The 20,410-nt window shown below is 48.9% G+C and overlaps 2 protein-coding genes across 5 annotated transcripts; one reads left to right on the top strand and one right to left on the bottom strand.

Moving 5' to 3' along the window:
* Positions 1–7,859: 7,859 nt before the first annotated feature.
* Positions 7,860–14,061, bottom strand: C13H5orf52 (chromosome 13 C5orf52 homolog). The gene is made up of 3 exons (XM_028527769.2): positions 13,664–14,061; positions 11,512–11,620; positions 7,860–8,167 (listed from the first exon to the last, which is right to left on the bottom strand). The coding sequence occupies exons 1-3, from the start codon at positions 13,930–13,932 to the stop codon at positions 7,949–7,951; spliced, it is 597 nt and encodes a 198-aa protein (XP_028383570.1). The 5' UTR covers positions 13,933–14,061; the 3' UTR covers positions 7,860–7,948.
* DUSP18 (dual specificity phosphatase 18) lies at positions 13,263–19,240 on the top strand. 4 transcript variants are annotated; one of them, XM_036014813.1, is made up of 3 exons: positions 13,263–13,274; positions 14,298–14,443; positions 17,382–19,240. In XM_036014813.1, the coding sequence occupies exon 3, from the start codon at positions 17,452–17,454 to the stop codon at positions 18,016–18,018; it is 567 nt and encodes a 188-aa protein (XP_035870706.1). In that variant the 5' UTR covers positions 13,263–13,274; positions 14,298–14,443; positions 17,382–17,451; the 3' UTR covers positions 18,019–19,240. The 4 variants fall into 4 exon arrangements, with proteins under 4 accessions (XP_035870706.1, XP_035870705.1, XP_028384060.1 ...); XM_036014812.1 differs by lacking the exons at positions 13,263–13,274; positions 14,298–14,443 and adding an exon at positions 14,151–14,216 and having other exon boundaries at positions 17,382–19,102; XM_028528259.2 differs by lacking the exon at positions 13,263–13,274 and having other exon boundaries at positions 14,223–14,443.
* Positions 19,241–20,410: the final 1,170 nt, after the last annotated feature.

Genomic DNA, 20,410 nt, shown 5'->3' with positions numbered 1-20,410 from the left:
GGAGCTGAACCGACTGGAAGATCCTAGAAACAGGAAGGGCAGACACTCCCCTAAGCTCTGTGTGGGGCAGAGTCGTAACTACCAGAGTAAGGAGGGTTCAGTTCTGTGGTGCTGACATCCTGGCTGTAAGCCCTAGCTGACCTCGGGTATTTAGTTCAATCCCTTTGGAGAAGAGCCACTCTGTTTTCTGCTTGGGAAACACGTTACCTGTACTTGGCAAACTGGAGAGTAGAGAAGGGTAGGGCAGTGGGTTGGAGCAATTATCCCTCCTCCCCTGCCCCAGGTCGTGTGTGAGTCTATACTTGATACATACTGGGTAGATAAAGAATATTGTAAAATATGGGTAGGGCATACAAATAACAATACAAGACACCCAAAGACTCACTAACCGGTTTTAGTAATAAAATCCCCCATTTTAGTTCCCTGTTCTTCCTCCTACCCTCTCCCATAATCTGCTGACTTTGAGCCCAAAGGCTCCCTGGGTTCCTTCCAGCCAGCTGGCTCCCACCTCCTCTTCAGTTGGCTGGGAGAGTGTTCCCGCCTGCTGCTTCCACCTGTTTTATTCATCAGGCGCTCACATCCTCTTTCCATACTTCCAAGGGCTTGTTGAAACCGCTCATCCATAAGTGATCTGTCTTTATTTAACATGGAAACACCCCAACTTGGCCTTCGCAAGTCCTCCTAACTGTTCTCTTTTTCTCCGCAGCATTTGTCACCATCTAAACGATTTCTTTGGTTTATTCCTGTCTCCTCCTATGAGAATGTAAGCTCCAGGATGGCAGGCATTTCTGTTGGGTTTCTTTCCCTGCTCTATCATCTGGGCCGAGAAGAAGACTTGGCATATGGCATGAACTTAATGAATATTTGTGGAGTAAAGTCTTCACTGTAGTTCTCTTTGCTGTTGAGGACTTTTTGAATGCTCTATACATTTATTTCAGTGGGGTCTCAAGAAAAATGAGCAGCACACCTGGGTGCTAGTCAAACATCCCCAGCAGGAAGTCTCAAAGTCAGTGGTTCATAATGAGTGAGGGGTCATGGACCCCTTTAATATTATTATGAGACTTAGAGGATATACCAGTCAGCACTTACACTTAAAATTTTACATGCAACCTATGAAGACCATACATTTCATCAAGGACCTGTGCTCTCAGAACGTTTCTGAAAGATGCACAGAAACTGTTAACACAGTGGCCCCAGAGAAGTGGAAGAGGGGATTTCTCCTGTCATTACCCATATTTTTTGGACTGTAGGACGCAGCCCCCCCACCCCCAGTTTGGGAGGAAAATGCAGCGGCGACCCTGCTCCTGCCTCCTGTGACCCCGCTCCACCGCTGCCCCTCCCCCAACACACAGCAAGCCAGGTAAACTACATTCGGACTATAAGACGCACCCCCCCCTTTCCTCCCAAATTTGGGGGGAGTGCATCTTAGTCTGAAAAATACGGTATATACCCTTTATATTTCAGTTTTGTGTATAGTGCATATACTACCATTTAAAAGTTTTAGAAACTAGTTAAATATTTTTAAAAGATTTTATTTATTTTTAGAGTGAGGGGAAGGGAGGAGAAAAGTGAGGGGGAAAAACATCTATCAGTTCCCTCTTGCACTCCCCGAACTGGGGATGGGCCTGCAACCCAGGATGCGCCCTGAACGAGAATCAAACTGCCGACTTTTTGGTTTTTCGAGATCACACCCAACCCACTGAACCACACCAGTCAGAATGGAACTAGTTAAATGTTTTAAAGGAACTTGTGTTCTAATACCTTGGAGAGATCACAAACACATACCTTTAGGGGCCAGGGGTTTGGTGAGTGCACTTGGCTTTAGGACAATAGGCCGCAGTGGGAGCTGTGGGTTTCAGACCCTACCCAAAGTGCATAAACCCAACAGCGTGAAAAACATGGTATGGATCCAACTCAGCACTCCCTGCTGTCAGCCCCAGGAGGAGTGTTAGTGAGCAAGCTCTGCTTTGTCCTGTTGTTAGTGTGATAGAAACCATAAGTTTTGTCTGAAAACCTTTCTGGGGAGTCAGTGGCTCCAGAGAATATGGCTGGTGGTACAGGATGCAAATTTCACAAAGAAAGGGATAGTAAGCCTCTCTTTTGCCACCTTGTTCAGCCCCTGCTTGGCAGGAGCTCCTGCTCCAATGAGAGAACGCAGGTTGGTGGTTGATGACAACACAGGTGTGAGAGGGATGGAGTGGATCCAGTTTAGGAAGGAAGAGCTCGCCTCAGGACAAGCTACGAGGGAGGTGGACTAGGAGCCAAGCCCCGAAGGGTATGAGCTGAATCTCCTCAGCTGGAGATGTGGGAGAGCTCTGTCTCCAGCAGAGTGAACAGTAGGATCAAAGGTAAAAAATCGAGGGGCCTCTTTGGAGAAAAAGAATTCCTGAGACCTGGCTTGTGGGAAGAAGTGTGGGAACCAAGGCTGAAAAGCTAGTTCCACAGGATCTGACCCTCCCCGTTGGCCCTTTGAACAAACCTAAGGAACAATTTTCCCCATGACCCTTTCACCCTGGTTGAGACTGTGTGCTCATCCTCCTAGAAGTACCCGAGGGAAGCTTGGCTGGGGATCCAGCGACCATTGCTCCACGGCCAGGTTCCCAACAGGCTCTCTCTGACTTGCAGACCCTAACAGGCTATGAATGTATTTCAGTTCAACTTCCTCCTCCTAAGGGATTAGCTGAAATATGAGGAAACAGAGAAGTCCACCCAGGCCCAGAGATGGGGTGTGTGTTACCCAGGGTCTTAGAGCCGAGGTCCTTATTCTGGGGCTCACGGTCCTGCACCAGGCTACGTCTACAGGTTCACACACCAACTCCAACTACAGAGCAACAATTACGACTGTCCTGACAACCCACTTCACATTTACCCCCGTGAGATGCTAGGCCTCGTGCCAATTCCTGATGCACATTGGCTCATGGAGTTCTGAGAACAAGCCTGTGAGCTAGCTACTACAATTATTCCTGGCTTTCAAACAAGGAAGCTGAAGCTGTGAGAAGGTGAAATGACTTCCCCTGAGAGTCAGAGCTGAGATTCAAACTCAAGAGACATCTGATTGCAGGGCCCACGCACATCCAATAAAACCTCACTGCAGCAGCGGGGGGTGAGGACACATGGAGCGCTCAAGGCTTGTGGGTAGAATTACAGTGCCCAAAGGGTTGAGCAAGGCAATTGTGAAACGTACTCTTCTCGTAAAGCCCAAAGGGGGCACCAGCCACCAACAGCCAGGGTTTTAAATCTGATTCATTATTTGTCCCTACGGACTGCTCCAGTGTAAGCTCCATGAGGGCAGGGGATTTGAGTCAGGTTTGTTCACAGGCAATTTCCAGCTACAGAAGTGCCTGGTCCATATGAAGGGCTCGATGAATGCTAAACGAGGTGGAAGGTGAGTGGTGGTAAGCCAGGGAGAACTGAGAAAGACTGTCACACAAAGCTCTTGGATGGGGGGGTACTTCAAGCAAATGAGAGACCCAACTGAACCATGTATTTGGATGACAGTGTTTTAATGAAAGAACATTTGAAATGTTCCCAGTGAGCAGATGGGCTGGCTAAAGGCATTCCATTAGGAATTATCTTGTCAAGTGGTGTATTAATTAGTAGCAAAACTCACCCCGGATGAATATTTTGTATAAGCCTGGGTTTTACTGGCTTTGCTCAGAGCAGGAGTTGCTCTCAATCACTCAGCAGATACGTAGGGAGCATTGACTGTGCAAAGCTCTGTGCCACGTCTTGGATCCTGAGAACTGGAAGGCTGTGCAGAGGCCAGCCACCAGCACCCACCCCTGCAGGTGGGAGGGCTGAAGCCAGGAGAAAAGTTACTGGGGCAGGTAGGGATCCCTGTGCAAACCCGTGCTGGCTCTGCTCCCTCAGCCCTGCAGAGTTCCAAAGACAGCAGCTGGGCCAGGCTCTGAATGTTATGTACCCAGAGTAACACTTTTCAAGTCAACAAGGGGCTGGGACAGGATATGTCCCTGCCTCTTGTTTGTGTTTGGAGTCCTCAGGAGTTAAATGACTTGGCCTGCCTCTCAGACCCGAACACACGAGCACAGGCCTACCGGGAGGCGATCCTAGCTCAGCACACAAGCGTCTGCTGACCCCTTGTGGTCTCTGTGGGATCTGTCTTGGCCCCAGCGCCAAAAGCTTGGGTTGCATCTTTTCCTAACCAACGGGCAGTGGTCAGGACTCCTGTGTCTGTTCTTCCACTTCTGCAGTGAACCTTTCCCTTGCCGACATCTCTGAGAGCCCAGCCTAACTCTCCCTAACAGACTATTTATCCCAGAATGGATGCCAATCTTCTTAGCCACCTGGTAGAAGGAAAACCAGCCACTCCTGTAGCTCTCTGTTAAGTATCTGACCACAGGTAACTGACATTACGGCTGAGGTTCCTGCAATATCATCTGTGAAATCACGTTCTGAAGCCTGCAGGTCCCAGGCCTCCTACTTCCAACTAGAGTGATACAGATAGGGAGCTTATCACAAGGTTGCTAGAAGGAGGTCTTTGGAGTGAGACAGGCTTGAGGTGGGCCTTGTTACTTATTAGCCACCTTAGGCAGGATTCTTACACTCTGAGCCTCAATTTATGATCTATTAACCAGGGATAATAAAGTTACCACTTTGTTGTTGGAACGATTCAGTGAATCATATTTAAAAAGAGCTGTGCCTCACAGGTGATTGTTCGATAAATATGAATATGCTGATGGCTTTGATTAGTTGAGTGTGCTTGCAGGTAAAATTTCATTTAAACTAGGAGACCCAGGTGTGGGTATGTTTCCACTGAAGAATCTCTAAACCCCTCAAGCCAAGATTCTATTTCCTGAACATTGTCTTCCCATCAAACACCCGTCCTTCTTCCCTCATTGATTTTCCTTATCTTTAACCTTTTTCACTCCCAGTAATGAAGTGGCCTTTCCAGAATTTCATCACTTGTTGTTCCTTACTTAAGTACAACATCCTCTGGTTTTTAATGCAGAAGTGGGAAGACGAAGTCCACACAAGCAGAAATGAGTTAGTGGCTAATACAGTGGTTCATTAGGTTGACATACCAACTCCCCACCCACTCCACTCCCAGGGGCCCCCAGTCCTTTGGACCACAGCATGAGGCACAAAGACCCTTAACTAAGGCCTAGATGAGCATAAGGCACAGAGAGGCCTAGGAGATCTAGGAGACAGAGAGTTCCTGGGATAGTTTGGAGAAAACAGGGCCAGGCCTGCTCTGCAAGCCCCCTAAAGACTTTAGGATCCCCAAAGCCTTTTCCCTTTCTAGGTACAGTGTGAAGGAAAAAGACTGTTGTTTAAATGAAACAAATACATCAAATAGAAGAAATATACCAAAATGCTAGCAGTGGTTAATTTAATAGGAGTTTGGGGGGGGGCAGATATGGTCAATTTGCTTGTAAAACAAAATTTAAGTATTTAAAATCAAGTATTCTGATCAGCTGTGCTCAGCCAAGAAAACAGACAAGAACCTAGAAGACTGTTTTGGCTCCTGCTGAAAAGTAGCATGCTCCAGTTCTCCGAGGAAGATCCTGAAGGGGGAAATCATGAACATCTGGCTCTCCGTCCCCTTCTGGTCCCATCGCTGGGGATCACCGAGACCAAGCTCAGAGGAAAGCCTGCCGAACGGCCAGGCGGCAATGCTGAAAGGGCGTAATGAGGTTAAGGACAGGTAAAGGAAGACTTCTGAAAGCCAAGAGGACTGAGGTCCTTACCTAGCAGCTGTGGCGATGCAGAATGACTGTTGGGAACCGCCCTGCCTGGTATCAGAAGCTGTAACCCCTGCCAAGGCTAAGGCTGAGTGGGTGACCTTGGAACCTTAAGCCACCAAGGAGACAAAAGCTTATCTCCCTGGCAGGAGCACTGCTTATGCTCCTTTTACCTCATCTATAACTGGACCCCAATGCTTGGTTGGTTAGCCAATGAGGGGTAAGATTCCCCAAGGGGGGAACAACTTAAGACAGGCATGATCATGTGGGAAGCCCCTAAGGAAGGACTTTGGGGGCTACAGCAAAAGGGGGTGATGGACCCTTGCCCCTTGGCTTTGACAAAACCTGAGTCCTCATCGTCTGTGAGAAAATCTTCTAATTTCTTGGCTGCCTTACTTTCCTTGCTCCACCTTGCTCACAGTGACAGAGGGTGGTGCAGCCCTGTGCTGGAAAGGGCAGGTTCCCCGGGTGATCAGGCCTAAGAAAGAATATGTAAAATCCTGTGAAATCTGCTTTGTTTAGAATGCTCTCAGTTGAATGATAAGGGTCCAAGGAACAAGTAAGTTTGTTCCTCAAAGTTTTACAGCTCTTTGACCCTGACTTGAAATAGGCCCTCAGACTTCCTTGTTATCTATTGTTTAATCCTTACTTTCTAGCAATGAGTAATGAGCTTTACCTGAATTCTTATGCAAATGAAACCAATAAAAAGCCTCTCCGGAGGGGGAACGGGGCGCTCCCCACTAGAGAGAGTGGACATTCTGTTCCTGCTTCCCCACAGGACCTGGTTGTCTCTGTGTATGTTTTTCTCACATGTTGACGAGCCATCCGCAGTGTTTTGCGGTCACTGCCGGTCGGTGGCCTCGACGAATGACCACCCCACAGCAGTCAGAAAACCTGTTTCTAGTTCTCTGCCACTAACTTGTTGTGACCTTGGGCAAGTCAGGTCACCTCTCTGGGCCTCTGTTTCCTCATCTGTAAAATGAGGGCACGTGGTTAGCTTGAAGAATATATACCAGGCTCTTACTCTGTGCACTGTGCTGAAGCTGTAACAGAAAAAAAGAGTCAGATAGTAATTTATTCAAAAAAACACCGACTACCCTGTTTACTAGGCACTGAGGTTACAGAGATGCCATTAAGACATTCACAATGTGGTGAGGGAAACAGGGAGCAAACAAGAAATGGCCAACCATATGCCTGGTGCAGACAGAAGTGTCTGCTGGGCACAGGAAGGAGCGGCCTTCTCTATTGGGACCAGGTCAGGGGAAATGTCACAGAAGAGGCCTGAACTGGATCTTGGAGGATCTTAGATCCCTGCTCTCAGACTGTACAATCTAATCAGGAGTTTGGGACAATTATCCACACAGCTGCCACACAAGGCAGAGTGAAACCACCACAGGTAATCCAAGTTCAGGGGGGAGGGGAAACCTCTGTGGTTTAGACAGGGTGGGGTAAGGGGCAGACAAGAGGCAGAAGATCAGAGAAGCTTTACAGGGGAACTAGCATTGAGGTAAGCCTTAAAGGATGAATTTCCCGAGAGCCCTGGGGACAATAAAGAGGCATTCTAGAGAAGGGACCTGTGCGAGTAAAGGCACAACATGGGGAACTATTGGGGTGTAGTTGAGACAGCAGGCAGGCCAGGGAGTGGGGACTGCAAAGACTGGAAGCCGGGTGAAGCCATCACGATGAGAGCCATTGGAAATGATGGGCCCTGGGCCAGGCACCTGGAGGTAATCCAGTGTGACCCGTTCTTGGAGGTAGTCCCTCATTACTCACCCATTCTTTCAGATAAGGACACAGAGGTTCAGGGAGTTTACAAGTCACACTGCTGATGGAGAAACAGCACTTGACCTAGGTCTATCTGATGCCCCACCCTGACCTCCTTACCGCTGAAATGAAGGCTAGGCATTACAGAGCCCTTCCCAATGTCCCAGTGCACATTGCCCTGTGCCCTGTGCCCAGTGCACAATGCCCAGTGCCCTGGCCTGGCATTTCACCTCAGACATGTGGGCACTGAAGGTCAATCTTTGCTTTAACCATGAAAGCTGGTTCAGTGCAGCCCCCTCCACTTAGGCAGCTAGGGGACTGTCAGGATCTCCTTTACCGGAATGGAGGGAATGGGGCAGGGCAAGAGACATCAGAATTGTAGAGGTTTTTGTGCTCCACTGCCTGCTGGTCTCCGTTTATTGTTCTACGATGGTGTTAGCTGGCTAGCTCCCACATCTTCTCCTCCTGTCAGTAGAGTGTTGTCATGGTCCCCGTGGATACCAATTGCCTTGACTAGAGCGGTTGGCTTTCTTGTTAGAATAAAGTGGCTTTGCTACTCGGGAGCTATCCAGGTAATGCCTGATATTCATGGATTCCCGTTTCCAGCGCCCCAGCTTTCTGATCTGGTCCATCATGAACTTTTTTTTCAGGTGGTCATGCAAGTGGCTCATCTTTTTCTTGGTCTTTTCTGTAGCTTTAATCTTACAACAACAACAACAAAAAGATGCAGTTAGGATAAAGAAACTACTCCACAAGAGAGACATCTGGGTTGCTGACACGGATTGCGGGGGGGTGGGGGGGGTGCCAGCTGGACCCAATAGTCCATCAATAATTTGACTCACAGGGAACCTCAGTTTCCCTATTTGTAAAATGTGGACATTGAGCTAGCTAACTCCTAGGGTCCCTTCTGACAGTATGCAGCCTAGGACCCTGATTTTGACCTTACCACCTCTCTTTGAAGACTGGTCAGAGAGAGCTGGGGGAGGGTATAGCACACAGGTACATCTTATTCCTTCCCTTTCCCATTCTTTACTTTCTATCGTCATTCCCCACTGCTCATGTAGTGCTTCCCCAATATTGTGTGAGACATCCCCTGCATCACATTGAACTCTAGTTATTCTATCATATCATTTTTGCTATGTCCCATCTGCTATCTTATTTACTTGTTCATTTATTTATTCCGACGAGCTAGCTGTGGAGAGGATATGAAGAAAAAATCAGCTGCATGTCTTCACGGAAATTACAACATAGTCAGGAAGATGAGACACATGCCCAAATATTCCTAAGCAAGGTAAAGAGTGATGCAGCCCTTTCAAAAGCATCGGGTTCAAAGAAGGGAGATAGCAAGAAAAGCCTTATGGGGACTTGGCATATAAATTGTCGGGGAGGGCTGGGTTTTGAAGGATTGGGAAGTGTTGAGCAGTACCTCCCAGGCGGGAGGTAATCCCGAGAGTCCACACTTTAACAAACTCTCCTGGGGAGTCTAAACATTGACATTGTCTCAGAATATGCTCAATGTAAGCAAAGGAGAGCTCCATAAGGTCGATGTTGTCATAATTATTTGACACGGAGAGTTGGTGCCTGAGTGGATCTTGGGAGCAAAGGATAAAGAGGGAGGGTGGGTGGCAGAAACTATAGATACTAAAGGACGTGGTGCAGATCCCTTTCAGTTAGTTGATAAAAATATAGATCCCAGAAATTCTAGGTTAGTCAGGTTTGGATGCGGCCCAGGAATCTATATTTTTATCCTGTACCTGAGTTGATGCTGATACAGCCATTGAGAAGTGGCTGCTTTGTATCACTATTTTCTAATAGTTCACCCCTGTGACAGCAGGCTTTTGGGCCTAAGCCAGTGATTTCACCTTGAGCTTGACTTTTACTATGGATCAGGGTCTCTCAGCCTTGACACTATTGACACTTAGGGCCAGGTAATTCTTTGTGGTGGGGAGCTGCTCTGTGCGTCCCTGGCCTCTACCTACTAAATGTCAGTAGTGTCACCCCACTCTCACTTGTGCTCCCAAAAACATCTCCAGACATTGCCAATGTCCCCTGAGGGGCAAAACCATCCCCAGTTGAAAGCCATGGCCATGGGGATGACAAGAGATATCAGCATCATTGTTCTCAGAGTGTGCTCAGAGGGTTCCCAAGACACTAGGTCTTGACTGCCCTCCTTAAGATCTTGAGAAAAGAGTGGTTAGTCACAGGTGCCTCTCCCCCTAAAGTGAGCTCTTTGGGGGAAGACAGAAACACATCCATGCTGCCACTCAAGCTTCAACTCTGCTGAGTTTCTACAAACTGGGCCCTCAGCAACCCGCTGGGTCCGCACACAAGACAGTCCTGTTCCTTAAGAGAGCTCATCCTGCACCACGGTCAGTCAGACCCAGGTTTGCAACTCTGCGATGATGCACCCTGTAACCTTAGTGAATTTACTCCATCTCTCTGAGCCTCAGTTTCCTGAACTATTCAATGGGGCAATAATACCTACTGAATGTTGAATAAGATACACAAGGGCTCAATTCAGCTTTAAAAGAACTTCTGGATGGCACAGCCCTCTGGTACACATAAAACTTGGGAGAGTTTCCAGTTACAGTATCTCAGAGATACTCACCCCGCTTGCCAAAGGTACAACATCCCCCACACCCACTGGTTATAAGAGTTGGACCCAACCTCTCCTGGGCCAGTCTGAGTGGCCTATACTACATGGCCACAGTCACTGGTGCTGGGATGGGTCATCTGGGCCAACTGGAATCCTTTTCCAGGATTTGTCTAACTCAAGCAACAGTGAAAGCACTCCATTTCCCTTCTGGGCTACAGGCCAGAGTTTCCCTGTGGCCACAGTCCCAGGGGAGGCCACAGACAGCTAGCCTGATGATGATGCCAACATGTAGAAAGAAGCAGAAAAGGAGACGAAGAGGGAGAGTGGAAGACGTATCCATTGGTATTGCAGCCCCTGGCTTCTTTCATCTCAAACATTGTGACCCTACTCTACCCATCCTCGATAATGTGAACTCGAGGTTCTCTGTTTTGCTCGAACTAGTTCAACTTCAGTTCGTGTTACCTGCAACTGAGAGAATCCTGATAGATCCTATTTTACAAAAGAGAAAAGACAGTACTGAAAGACATGTGATTTCCCAAGGTCACACAAAGCTGGCCTGCCCATCTTCAAGTCCATCACCCAATTTCTACTACAGCAGGTCACTGGAAGTTCAGCAGAGGGAGAAACAACCAGGCCTCCACTCTTCTTTTGGCCTCTGTGGCCCTTAAGGGGATCTGGCACCATCTCTTAGGCCTCCTCCCTTTTCAATGTCGGAATCCCGTGGGCCCATCCAGACTTGGCCCTGGAACACAGAGGGAAGCTCAACAGAAGAACGGGGCAGCAGCTCAACCAGGTCAAACCCTAGTTGTCCATAAGCAAAAACTAGAAGATCCTCAATTCTCATATGAGAAATGGGGAACAATCCCTAAAGGAAAAAACTGACCAAACTGTGTTGATGCCATTGCAAGCTCTAGGACCCAAGACTCCTTTTTATGGGAGATAGTAGGAATCCATTCACAGATTCCCTGAATAGAAAGGACATTTTTTTTCCCCATTGCTTTTAGAGAGAGGAAGGGGGAGAGAGAGAAACATTGATTGGTCGCCCTCTCACACTCTCCCTGATGGGGGATCAAACCCACCACCCTGTCGTGTGCACTGACCAGCAATAAAACCCACGACCTTTTGGTCCACCAGACAACCCTCCAACCAACTGAGCCACACCAGCCAGGGCAACAATGTGCTTTGAGTAGGGAAAAAATGTCACTAGAGCTGAAACATGAAATCCTTTTCCCAGGCTCCCTCAGCACAGGAACAGCTGTGATACTTTGGGCAAATCAGTAATCCAGAGTCTCAGTGTCCTCTAGAAAATGGGACTTGCATTAGAGCACCATGGTGGCTCCCTACCACCTCTGAGATCTGCAATCTCCCCCAATGTATCAGTGAGAGTGAAATAAATGTGGGTCAAGCCACTAAGGCCCTCCAAAACACAAAAGCTTGTGAGGACTTTACCTCCATCTCATAGAGTCGTTGTGCATTGAGGTTGTCACGAATAATCACCCGAGATAAGTGGCTCTTGGGTAAAAATTTTGTCACAGCTGCTTCACTGGAATTCAATAAGCTGAAAGGGGCAGAGGAAGGTGGTACAGGTTGAGACCGCTGGGGCCTGATATGATGGGCCCTGGGGTAGCGGCTGAGGCCTCCACAGGTTTCTGGGGAAAGGCACAGCTCTGCCATAATTGTCAGAGGAGCAAGGGAGGCCTAGGTTTCTTCTTGTGGGAAATGTGTGTGAAAGGAGTAGTTTCTTGGATGCTGAGAGGAAAAGCCATCCTGAAAAGGAAGTAGAAAGAGCAGTCCACAAAGGAAGTGTCGACAAGGACTCAGAACTGGCCGCTGGAGCAGCCATCTTAAGGCAAAACTGTGGGATGAAATGGGAAACAGGGGTCTCAAAGAGGAGGAGCAAAAGTTGTAGGTTGGGTTCAAAGGGCTGAATTTGAGGGGAACTAAGGTGGGGGTACCTGCTCCAGAGCCCAGGTCTAAGGGGGCTACAGGAAAAAAGAAAATAAAGAGTTTGGACAGAGGTTAGGTTGGTTAACAGGGGAATTCTAAGGGCAAAGGGTTTGGGAAACATCAAAGTGAGAGAAGTATGGGAAGGACAAATGTTTGAGGAGACTGGCCGGTGAGAGGTGGAAAATGAGGTGGCATGGGATGAGGTGGGGTGCAGTGAAATGGAGCCAGGTAAAACTAGAGATAAGGATTTAGTCAAAATGAGGAACTGGTCAAAAGTGGATAAAATCAGGCACCAACTTTTCACTTTTCGATCATTTGATTACAACACAAAGTGGTTTTACAATTATGTACCTTTAAATGTTGTTGCTCGTTTCAAAAGAATTGCTCATATTTTCTTTCTAAAATGTGGAAACTAAATGTACAGCAGGGAAGCAATTGAATGCACTGTGGTTAGGTCATTCAATAAAATACTCTAGTTATGAATGAAACAGATATTCATAGTGTATGAAGTGGTGAGAAAAGCAGGCTACAAAATAGTGAACTTTTTGGTGACATTCCTCCCCCCACAAAATGTGTAAGCATGTAGTAGTGAAAACATATATGAATGGATCCAGAATAATACACAAAATATTAACAGTGATTATCTCTGGTCATTCATATTGATTTGTCTTGTATGAATTTTTAATAATAATTGTATACTATTTTCATAAAACAAAAACCCACAATTTTTAAAAGAAAACATTTTGAAGGATTAAACATTTTTTCCTAATTCATTTTCAGCCAATTTGGATCCACAGTTTTTACACTCACAAACTAGTGGAAATAAACGACCCAGATCTCCCATTTACAATTTTCAGACACCAAAGGCATGAGGTGATGAAAAAGGCTGGTTTAGAGATCGAGATGTCACATATAAAAGTCCCCCGAATCCTGTTTAAAAAAAAAAAGATTTAAAATATTTAAAGACATAAAATACTGTTTACCTATTCAGGGGTGCACCAAATTTATCAGTACTTCCTGGGAAGGAAGGAAAAAAAGGCAGTGACTGGAAATAATCCCTTTTAAGTAATAAATGGTTATTTTGAACCAAATTGTCTTCCAAAGCAGGGCCTCTGTGGGAGCCTGGAGCATGCTGGCGGGAGGACCAAGGCCAGGCTGAGGGAACTGAGGGCTTTCTCTCCGGGGACTAAGGCCAGACTGAGGCCGAGCTGAGGGCGCTGGAGTTTTCCCAGGGCCACTGGAGAACACAGAGGCTGAGGAGAGGGGTGTCAGGCCGGAGAGGACCTGCGCCTTTCCGGGCTCTAAGTAAGTTCAAGGTTCTGTCCCAAGGGCGCTTGGGACCCCTGGACCACGCGTCGTGAAGTTTGCGAGATTAAGTTTGCGGGGGGGGGGGGGGGGGGTTGGAGGTGGGATTTCCGGTTTCTCCCCGGAGTCAGGGCCGAGCGGACTCGGCCTCCTGGCGGTGGGAAGAGCTGAACCGGGAAGGATCTGGGGCCCGGGGCTGTGAGGCATCCCGCCTCTCCCGGGGTCTAGGAAAGAGCCGGACTGTGGGAGAGACAGTCGGGACCCCAGGGGCCAGCTGAGGGGCCCGGGGTGCACGGGAGTTCGGGCTCCCCCGAGGTGTCTGAGACCGCTCCCGGCACCCGGGCCGCACCTGAAGAGCACTAGCGGCTGCGCGGTCCGCGGGCGCAGGAAGATGATGTGCGGCTGGCTCCCTAAATTGACTTCGGGGCCGTTGCCGAACCTACGGCGCCGGAGAAAGGATGAGGCCGAATAGGCGGCAGAAGTGGGGGTCGCTTGGGTGGCGGCTGTATTGACCGTGGGCAAGCTTAAGTTCCACGAGACCGAGGGCCTTTGCTGCTGGGCAGTCTCGTTCTCCACGTCAGCGAACGACTCGGGATTAGGAGCCAGATTGGAAGCCATTCTGGGTGGACTGGCAATGACGCGCGGTGAGCGGGTGCGGAGACACAGTGACCGAGCTGCGGCCGGTTGCCCCGGAGACAAGAGAATGGGGCGGGACCCAGAGGATCCCACGCTTCCGGCGCCCGAACGGCTGAGGACACTAAGATTGTCCCTCGGCGGCTGCGGTGGTGCGGCCCTCCAATTGCCATGGCGACGGGCTAGGCCAACGGAATGGGCTGTGCCTACTGAGCAGATTCTACTGCTCGTGTGGGGCGCTCTGGCCCCGCCTAGTGATCTTGGGGCGGGTAACTGGGGGTGTCCGGGCGGGGCAGCTCCAGGGTGGGGAGACGAGGCCGAGATTTCCCCGAAGACTAAGCACGGCGAAGTCCTCACTAGGGAAACCAGAGCACCTGGCCGCCAGGGACTGTGGCTCCCGGGTCGTGACCTGTCTTCACTCTCCCTGAGACCGCGTCCGAGTCTTTGGGAGCGGTTGCTTCCTGAACGAACGTGCCCTCGCGCCGGCGGGAGTGAGGTAAGACCATCTAGGTCTTGAAACCCAGCAGAGGAGGAAGCCCATTACAATGCCGACTTCCCGAGAAACCTATCTGGCTCTCACCTGGAAATGGCACCTTGCTCCTTTCAATCAGTGGACTTTGTTTCTCGTGTATAACCCAGAATTAACAAACGCCCCACGGTGTTTGCCAAGCCTTCCCACACATAATGAGACCAGGAGGACCGGCTTTCGGACGTGCTTTGTGACCGTAGACAGGTCCTTTAAAGAAATTATTTTAGAGAGAGGGAAAGGGAGGGGGAAAGAGAAACATCGACTTGCGAGAGAAACAGCGAGCAGTGGCCTCTCACACCCCCCAGCCGGCAACCTGGCCCGCAACCCAGAGTCAAACCCGGGTCCTTTCTCTTTTCTGGACGATGCCGCACCTACTGAGCCACACCGGTCAGGGCGACAGGTCCTTTCCCCCTCTCTATCTTGCTTTCCCCATGTGTGAAATGTAGTTATTAACTCCAGACATGGGCCTATTATGTTGCTTTGAAGGTGGAAGCAGAGGAGGTAAGCCAAAGGCTTTGCAGGCTATAAAACGGTGAAACCGAGCAGCAGTGGAGTTGCTCTTTCTCCACCTCCCTCCCCCTCACTCCAAACATTCTGGAGATCTTGTGTCATTTCTTCAGGTGACCTTTGCAACTTCCTAGCCCTGGGTCAGAAGTAAATTCCTTTAGTCTTCACTGCCTTAACGCCCTGCATGTTGACTTCCTTATCAAAAGCAAGAATAGTTATTATTTCTAGAGGGCTCTCTTTGTGCCAGGGTCTGTGTTAACTACTTTGCTTGGGTTACCTCGTTTAATCAGTAGAAGATCCTTCATCTTCTACCCCTATTTTCCAACTGGGTTGCATCTGTAATTGCCTGTTTAACATCTGTGTCTCCCACTATGCTGTGAGCTCTGAGAGACAGGGCCATGGCTGTTGTGTACATTTTAGTATCCCCAGCATCTAATGAATATGACTCTCCTGCCATCACGAACCTCATGCTCAAGAGCAGTGTCCTGCAACTTTTTGCCACTGTGATGAACAGCAGTCTCTCCTATTCCTATTGTCCACTGGGCACTAAGGGGAGGAGGACATCAGTCCACTTCTCTCTAGGTTTTTGGATGAGAAAGACCCAGAACATTTAGGCTTCCAACTGGGTTGGGGGAGGGAGGATTTTTTTTTTAAGGACAATCCAGCCCCATATGCTGTTCCTGGGGTGAGCCTGATACGTTTGATTCTGGGGCATTAGTAGGTAGGATTTGCCTATGCAGCCTTTGTCCTTCCTCTCCAGCAGCCTGAGAACCACACTCACCTCCACCCAAACCCTCCCCAAAATTCTGGAGAAATATAGCCAGAGAACTCATCCTTTCCAGGAGTCTTCTCAGAAGGCAGAGTCATGGTTGGAAACATTCCTTCATTCAACAAATATTCATCAAGCAGCTACTTGTGGGGACACAGAGCTTGGCACTGGTTACACAGTGGGAGTGAAGACAGACATAGTGATGTTGCAATAGAGCTCCCAGATCAAGGCAAAACCGCATCTTCAGGAAGTGTTAAGAAGGAGAACACACGGGGCTTAGAAAGCCTGGAGCAGGGACTTGATCAAATGCAGGAGAGGGTTGTGATCCTGGAAGACTTCCCTCGGGAAGTGATCCTTGGCTAACGCCGCTGGTTCACCAGTCCTCTGCTGAAGGTAACAGGTTAGGGTCAGACAACCTTGGAAGGAAAGGGACTGGGAGCAGCAAAGGCCAGAGAGGACCAGATATCCGTATGGAACTGCAAGTGGCTCAGCCTAGCTGAGGCCCTTCAGGACATAGGGAAGGCCAATACGAAGATGAAGAGATGGGTAGGAGCCAAGGCGTAAACGGCCTTGACAGCCAAGCTAGGGCACTCCATCTCACTCTGACAGTGGGCGGCCACTGAAATACATTCAGCAGGGGAATAGAACTTCAGCTCCTTACTTGGTTGTTGCACGAGAAGATTGCCATTTGGTTTGAGAGGTGCTCTGAATCCAAATGCTCCAATTTCAGTGAAACTTGTGAAGATATGCTATTTTTACAGCTTTGTTCAAGACCGGGAGAATAAGGGGCCTGGGATTTCTTAGGAGAAGGTGGGAGGTTCTGCCCCACCCTGGAGTACACGCCACAGTTCTGCTGCACACAGCGTCATGCTGGTATGGCATGCCTGCATGAAGCCCCTCTGCTTCTCTGCACTTGCCATTTGGGGGTGGTCTGGTGCCCCTTACACTGGTCTCCAGGAAGCATTCAGCAGCATTCTTCCCCAGGCTGTCCTTAGAGGCACGGTGTAGGAGCATGGCTGATGGTGCAGAACTGTTGCACATGGGCATGTTTTGTCTCTTCAGAGAAATGGTTTTTGGAGAGGGGAAGCTAAGACCCTCCTCTCTCTTCTACCCCAGTGACTCCCAGCACATTGGACTCTGGTTTCAGGACACTGGTTCAGAGTCTCATGATTTGAGCATAAAGTCAGAAGAGGATAGGGCCATGTGAGTTCCCACTTAGAGGGGCTGGAAAGGAAGAGAGGATATTGAAGAGAAGGGAGAAGGCTGTGTGGGCCTAGGTGGCGAGTTAGGTCAAGGCTCAGCAGTTGGCCTGCCCAACTAAAAATGTGGGGAAACCTCTAGTGCCAGGCTCAGGGGTTGGTCCTTTGTCCTACAGTGCACATTAGGACTCCTGAGAAGCATGGTGAAAATGTGTATTCATGCTCCTCACCCCAGGGCCTACTCAGTGGATTTGAGGAAGAGCTTGGGTATCTGCATTTTTAGTAAGTTCCCTGGGGCATCCTAGTGCGATGGTCAGAGGACCACCTTGGGGAATTCTGTAGGCCCATCCATCCATTTCCCAGAAATCCCCTGGGGTTGGTCTGGCCCAGCTGGGCTCCTGCCCTCTAAACATTCTCTCCCTCCTTGCAGTTTTCCATGGACACAGCCTAGCAGAAAGATGCAGCCTTTATGTCTCACTGGCCGCTGACCCACCGGCCCGATGACAGCACCTCTGAGTACATTCCCAGTTCAGTTCCAACAGCCCTCGGTCAGCGGCCTCTCACAGATCACCAGCAGCCTGTATATCAGCAATGGGGTGGCCGCCAACAACAAACTTATGCTCTCCAGCAACCAGATCACCTCGATCATCAATGTTTCAGTGGAGGTGGTGAATACCTTATTTGAGGACATCCACTACGTACAGGTGCCTGTGGCTGACACACCCATGTCGCGTCTCTGTGACTTCTTTGACCCCATTGCCGACCACATCCACAGTGTCGAGATGAAGCAGGGCCGCACGCTGCTCCACTGTGTGGCTGGTGTGAGCCGCTCAGCTGCCCTCTGCCTCGCCTACCTCATGAAATACCACGCCATGTCCTTGCTGGAGGCCCACACGTGGACCAAATCTTGTCGGCCCATCATCCGGCCCAACAATGGCTTTTGGGAGCAGCTCATCCACTATGAGTTCCAGCTCTTTGGCAAGAACACCGTGCACATGGTGAACTCCTCTATGGGACTGATCCCTGATATCTACGAGAAGGAAGTCCATTTAATGGTTCCACTGTGAGCCGTGCCACCAGCTCCTGCACCAGGGTCAGAGGTGCGGATCTGCCACCGATCCTACACTAAGAGCTGAACTTAAACATTCCTTTTGTGATACAGAAACAACCAGATGATGCCTTTTATCAGAGCAATAAAAAAGGAAGCGTGCTGTAGCTTTTAATCTTGTAATCTATATCTTTAAAGATTAAACTCACTAAATGGAAAATGGTAAAGATAAGTCTCCTACCCTGTGAGTGATAGGTCGTGGCTGTGGGCCGGAGGGGAGAGTGAGTAAGGTGCGTGGCGGCTGTTTGTCAGCTGGACCAGTGCTCAAAGGATATGGCAGGACTGGAACCCTGCAGCCTTGCCCCAGACCAACTCACCAGGAATGGGTCTGCCACGGTCCTACCTCGTTCTTTCACGCCCAACGCCAGAGCCTTAAGCAGCATGCCACCTCCTTGCTTCTCACAGGAAGAGCCAGCCTATTGGATAAGTAACCTCAACAGTGCTCTGGGAGCCCTCAGGGCCCCAGGCCAGCCCCACTCCCACCTGCAACCACAGGGGCAGTTTTCTGGATTGGATTTACACATAAGATAATTTTCAAAGAAAGCATTCCACCATATCAAAAACTTTAAAACTTTTTTGAGTGCTGACGTACATGATAGGTTGTCAAAGTGCCCTTGACAATCCCCTGCCAGTCTCTGATGAAAGGTGGTATTAGTTTTCTCTGGGGTACATGTGGAGAGGCCTGGAACCAGGCCTCGGAGGTTCCTATCACAGGCCTTGGCTTGGTGATCTGGAGAGCTGCAGACCTGAACCAAGCCTCGTCACCCCCTCCCCATTTGACCCTGGACCTCTTGGAGCCTGTTTCCTCATCTGTCTGAACAATGGCAGCCCTTTCCTCACAGGGTTGTCATGACCATTCAACAATTCCTTAGCATGGTGCCTGGCACGTGGCGGGTGCTTCATGTAACTGGCTGCTCTCATCATGACTGATGCTGTGGCCCTCCTGGTCCAAGTCAGCACAGCCATCCTGGTAACAGCATTTCCCGCATCTGTGCACAGTTCTTTACTGTTATAAAGTGTTCTTTCAAAAAGTCATCCTGTGTGGGGAAAAAAGTTTTAAACCCCTTCAGACACTGCCCCAGAGGACACCCAGACTTCAGAGCTTTTTCAGAGCTCTCATTTTGTTTAATCTGTGTGTGAACTGGGGGTCCTAACGCAAGGAGCATACTTCCAGCTTCCCCCAGAAGCCCTCATTTAGATCACTGACTGTCAAGAGCCAATGGCCTGGTCTGGCTCACCCACCCAGGCCCGCAGGGGCAGGTGCCGACGGGATGAATGAGTGGGCCCCACCGGTAGGCCCTGAAATCAGCGCTCTGACTCACTGCCTACAGTAACACTCCCAGCTGTTACACGTTTTCTCCACCGTGTTCTCCTCTGATTCTCTGTCTGTGACGAGACAAACATTAGCCCTTTTGATACTGTCCAACAATTCCTGAGGCTCTGTTTATTGTTTTAAATTTTTTTCTTTCTGCTGTTCATACTGGATAACGTATTAGTTTTCTCTTGCTGCCATAACATTTGCCACAAACTTAGTGACTAAACACCTGTTATTTCTATAGGTCAGGAGTCAGGTTGACTGAGTCATTTGCTTGGGTTCTCGCAAGACCAAAATGAAGGAGTTTCATAAGGCTGAAGGGAAGTGCATTTTTTTACTGGTGAGCCTGGGGAAGATTCTACTTCCAAGCTCATTGAGGTTGTTGACTGAATTCACTTCTTTTCAGTTGCAGGATTGAGGACCCCATTTTCTTGCTATCAGCTGGGGGCTGGTCTTTTCTCCTAAAGCTGCCACATTCCTTCTAGTGATTTCCATGTGGCCCTCTCCTACAGTGATGGGTTGAGGCCCTCCCATACTTTGAATAACTCTGACTTTTTCTTCTGCCGAATTCAGTCAGAGAAAATTCTCAGCTTTTTAAGGATTCATGTAATTAGATTCAGCACATTGAAAATGAAGATAATCCCAGTTTTAAAGTCAGTTTTGTCTGCAAGGTCCCTTTCCTTATGTAAAATTACACAAAAAGTGTTATTTGGACATCTTTGGCAGGGGCAGGCATTCCGCCTACCACGGATAATTTCTATTGATCTATTCAAGTTCACAGACTATCCTCAGTCATCTGTTCTGCAACCAGTGCCACCCAGCATATTTAACATTTTTATTATATATTCTTAGTTTAAAATTTTCTATTGGCTATTTTCTGTATCTCCTATTTCTCTTCTGAGACTTTCTATCTTTCCATTCCTAAAGATTTTTTCTGATAATTCCAACACCTGAGTCATCTCATGTGTTCAGACTCTCTTGGTTCTTTGTATATAGAATAATTTGGGGTTGTATCCTGGACATTTGAATGTGATGT

Source organism: Phyllostomus discolor, chromosome 13 (genome assembly GCF_004126475.2).
Source record: "Phyllostomus discolor isolate MPI-MPIP mPhyDis1 chromosome 13, mPhyDis1.pri.v3, whole genome shotgun sequence".
Taxonomy (NCBI): Eukaryota; Metazoa; Chordata; class Mammalia; order Chiroptera; family Phyllostomidae; genus Phyllostomus; species Phyllostomus discolor.
Note: the sequence above shows the minus strand (reverse complement) of the source record. Positions and strands in the feature narration are given on the sequence as shown.

Coding starts and splice junctions, on each gene's coding strand:
- C13H5orf52 (XM_028527769.2), bottom strand. CDS start 13,932: ATGGCTTCCAATCTGGCTCCTAATCCCGAGTCGTTCGCTGACGTGGAG. Junction 11,621..13,663: donor CAGCCGCTAGTGCTCTTCAG/GTGCGGCCCGGG, acceptor TGCCCCTTTCAG/CTTATTGAATTCCAGTGAAG. Junction 8,168..11,511: donor AACGACTCTATGAGATGGAG/GTAAAGTCCTCA, acceptor TGTTGTTGTAAG/ATTAAAGCTACAGAAAAGAC.
- DUSP18 (XM_036014813.1), top strand. CDS start 17,452: ATGACAGCACCTCTGAGTACATTCCCAGTTCAGTTCCAACAGCCCTCG.